The sequence below is a fragment of the Nicotiana tabacum genome, chromosome 15 (assembly GCF_000715075.1).
Source record: "Nicotiana tabacum cultivar K326 chromosome 15, ASM71507v2, whole genome shotgun sequence".
NCBI lineage: Eukaryota > Viridiplantae > Streptophyta > Magnoliopsida > Solanales > Solanaceae > Nicotiana > Nicotiana tabacum.
In genome coordinates this window covers 105,161,506-105,164,308 of record NC_134094.1, presented here as the reverse complement: position 1 = coordinate 105,164,308, position 2,803 = coordinate 105,161,506, and the positions used below count along the sequence as shown (strand labels likewise).

Below are 2,803 nucleotides of genomic sequence, written 5' to 3'. Positions count from 1 at the left end.
AAGAGATATATTAGCTTGCATTTTGAAATGCTATTAGCCATATTTGAATTAAAGCTCTTTTATGCAAGAGCAGAATGAAATAACCTACAAATTGTAATCTACAAGTAAAGAGCATCCTAGAGTAAAAATGGGAGAGCGAAGAGAAACTGACATTAATTGAAAACTTTTTGGATTATAATGACATTTGGGCCATTTTTGGGTAGATATTTGTTTTGGGTTAGTTTTGGTTGAAATTGTTTATCCAATGTCTGTTTCTATTTTCTTTATTCAATTGACCACTATATATGTAGGAATTCTCTTTCAAATTAACTAAAACAGAGCTAAGGAATCTTGCCACGCTTCCTTATTGACAACTACACATTTTAGAGAAATTTCAGATACATGGATCACAATGACTCCTCAACTAAATCATCATTTTCTACCCACAACCTAACCTAACCATTATTGTTTATTCAAGATCAAGAAAAAACTCCTAGCAACTCTCAACAATTCTCACCTTCCTCTTTGATCTTCAATGGCCGTGAAACCAAGAAAGCTATTTCCAACTTCAAACCAAACAGCAGATTGTCACGATGTTTGTGACTCAACATGTCCTTATGGCTGCTATCCATACCCTGATACGGACTATTACATGCCACCACCAGCACTACTACAGCCACAACCGGCGCCTCAATCGAGTAACAAAAATGTTCAAAACATTTCACCTTATATAATCATCTCCGTCGCGCTGCTAGCTAGCTTGTTCCTACTTCTCAGCTACTACATAATCGTCGTGAGGAATTGCACGAATTGGAGCCGTAGGAGACACTCGCGAACGCAATCAGAAGGCGTTAGCGAAGAGTTCTTGGATGAAAATCGAGGTCCGGTTATTGATTATCCCATTTGGTACATCAACACTGTAGGTCTTCAGCCTGCAGTTATTAATTTGATCACAATTTTCAAGTACAAAAGGGGAAATGGTTTGATTGATGGAACAGAGTGCTCTGTTTGTTTAAATGAATTCCAAGATGATGATTCTCTTAGGTTGTTACCAAAATGTAACCATGCCTTTCACATCCATTGTATCGATACATGGCTTAGATCACACACAAATTGTCCTTTGTGTCGCGCTGCTATCATCTCCAACACTGCAACTGCTCCACTGGGATCAATCGTCCCAATTTCGAGTACTAATATGAATTCCAGCGAAGATAATGGTTCGCAGAGAGAAGCAATTGTAGAAGTGAACAACAACAATCATTCCAGAGATGGGGAATTTCAAGAAAATGCGAGGAGAGTTAGTCGTGAACAAGATGAATTCCAAGAGATTGAACGTCCTGAAACTTCGAAAAAAGAAGTGAACTTGAATAGGGGTGATAAAGATGTGGAAGTACAACCAATGAGGAGGTCTGCTTCTATGGATTCTTCAATTTCTACAACCATAGGACTACAAATGGGTGTAGGTGAAAAAAGCTGTGTTGAGACGACAACAAATGAGGAAATAGGTTCAAATTCAAGAATGAAAAGGGTGATGGAGAGTGCTTCTTCAATGAAGAGATCATTGTCTTATGGTGGGAGGTCATTTTTCTCGAAACAACATCGAAATCCAAGTTCAGTACTTCCATTATGAAAAGGAGCTGGTATAAAATTTCTGAGAACGAAAACATTGTTGTTCTCTAAATTATGTGTCCAAAAGAAAGGTTCAAGATCCTGAATCATGACATAACAGTAAGAGAAATGGGGATTTATGGTAGTTTTAAGTCTGAAATCTAACTGACATACACTCGTTGTACAGGTATGTTAAAAAGCTTAGTTCATAAATGAGTTACAGTCTTAACTTCTACTACCTCAAGATCATCTGTAACGTGTTGTGCGCCAAATTATAAGTATAATTCCTTATACATGAAGGATGATGACCAAGTAAAATCTAGTCGTGGAAATGCTCTTTAGCGAAAATGCAACGTAAAACTCTGCATAATATAAACCCAATGTGGTCCAACACTTTTCAGAAACCAACAGGAGCTTAGTGCACAGTCTTTTTAAAGTCAATCCACATGTTTCAAAGTAATAAAATGCTTTGATTGGCGATTCTCAGTGCAGTGAAAAAATGATGATGCTTTTAGCTGTCGCAGTAAGTCCTGAATTTGATACAAAGTTTTCAGAGAATGAAAGCTTATTACTTAGATTATAAGATTCATAGATATCCTTGAACTCAAAGAAATGTAGACTCAAAATTCTCAGTGCCTTATAGGAAACTAAGAGTATTTTTACTTGGATTGAGAATAGGGGCAAAGGGGAAACTTTCATGCCTGATTTTAATTAAATTTTTGAAATACAATAAAGTTGGGATTGGCCTTGAAACTCGTTCTGACAAGATAACCTCTAAACATTCTCAGGTGATCATGAAAGACTAAAATCCAACTTTTTTGAATCTATCAAATCGGAGTAAAGCGCTGGGATTCAATTTAATTACTTTTGAGAAATATAATGCATGTTAATTCATAAAATCATCTTAAAATACTACAATTTCAAGATTAAGAGTAAAGCTCGGTTGGAAGCTCTCTCTTTTACGTTCCTCCTATCTTAGGTTAAGAAAACATGCACGACGAATTCATACAAGCAAACATAATTTTAAATATTACCCGTACAATTTAAATAGCAAAATTCTACCATTCCAAAGTGAGGAACTTTTGCTAAAAAAAAGTAAACATTTTCTCCAATAGTTAGTAGCTAAAATAATTAACATTTGATTCACGAAAAAGACTAATTTGGCTAATTCATCGATTTTGGAACGCTCGGTCTAATTTACAAAAAACAAAATTAA

The 2,803-nt window shown here is 35.7% G+C and overlaps 1 protein-coding gene across 1 annotated transcript; it reads left to right on the top strand.

Annotated features, from left to right (window-relative positions):
- The first annotated feature begins 303 nt into the window (after positions 1-303).
- Positions 304-1,881, top strand: LOC107806152 (RING-H2 finger protein ATL54-like). The gene has a single exon (XM_016630258.2). It carries the CDS (start codon positions 515-517, stop codon positions 1,607-1,609), a length of 1,095 nt encoding a protein of 364 aa, XP_016485744.1. The 5' UTR covers positions 304-514; the 3' UTR covers positions 1,610-1,881.
- Positions 1,882-2,803: the final 922 nt, after the last annotated feature.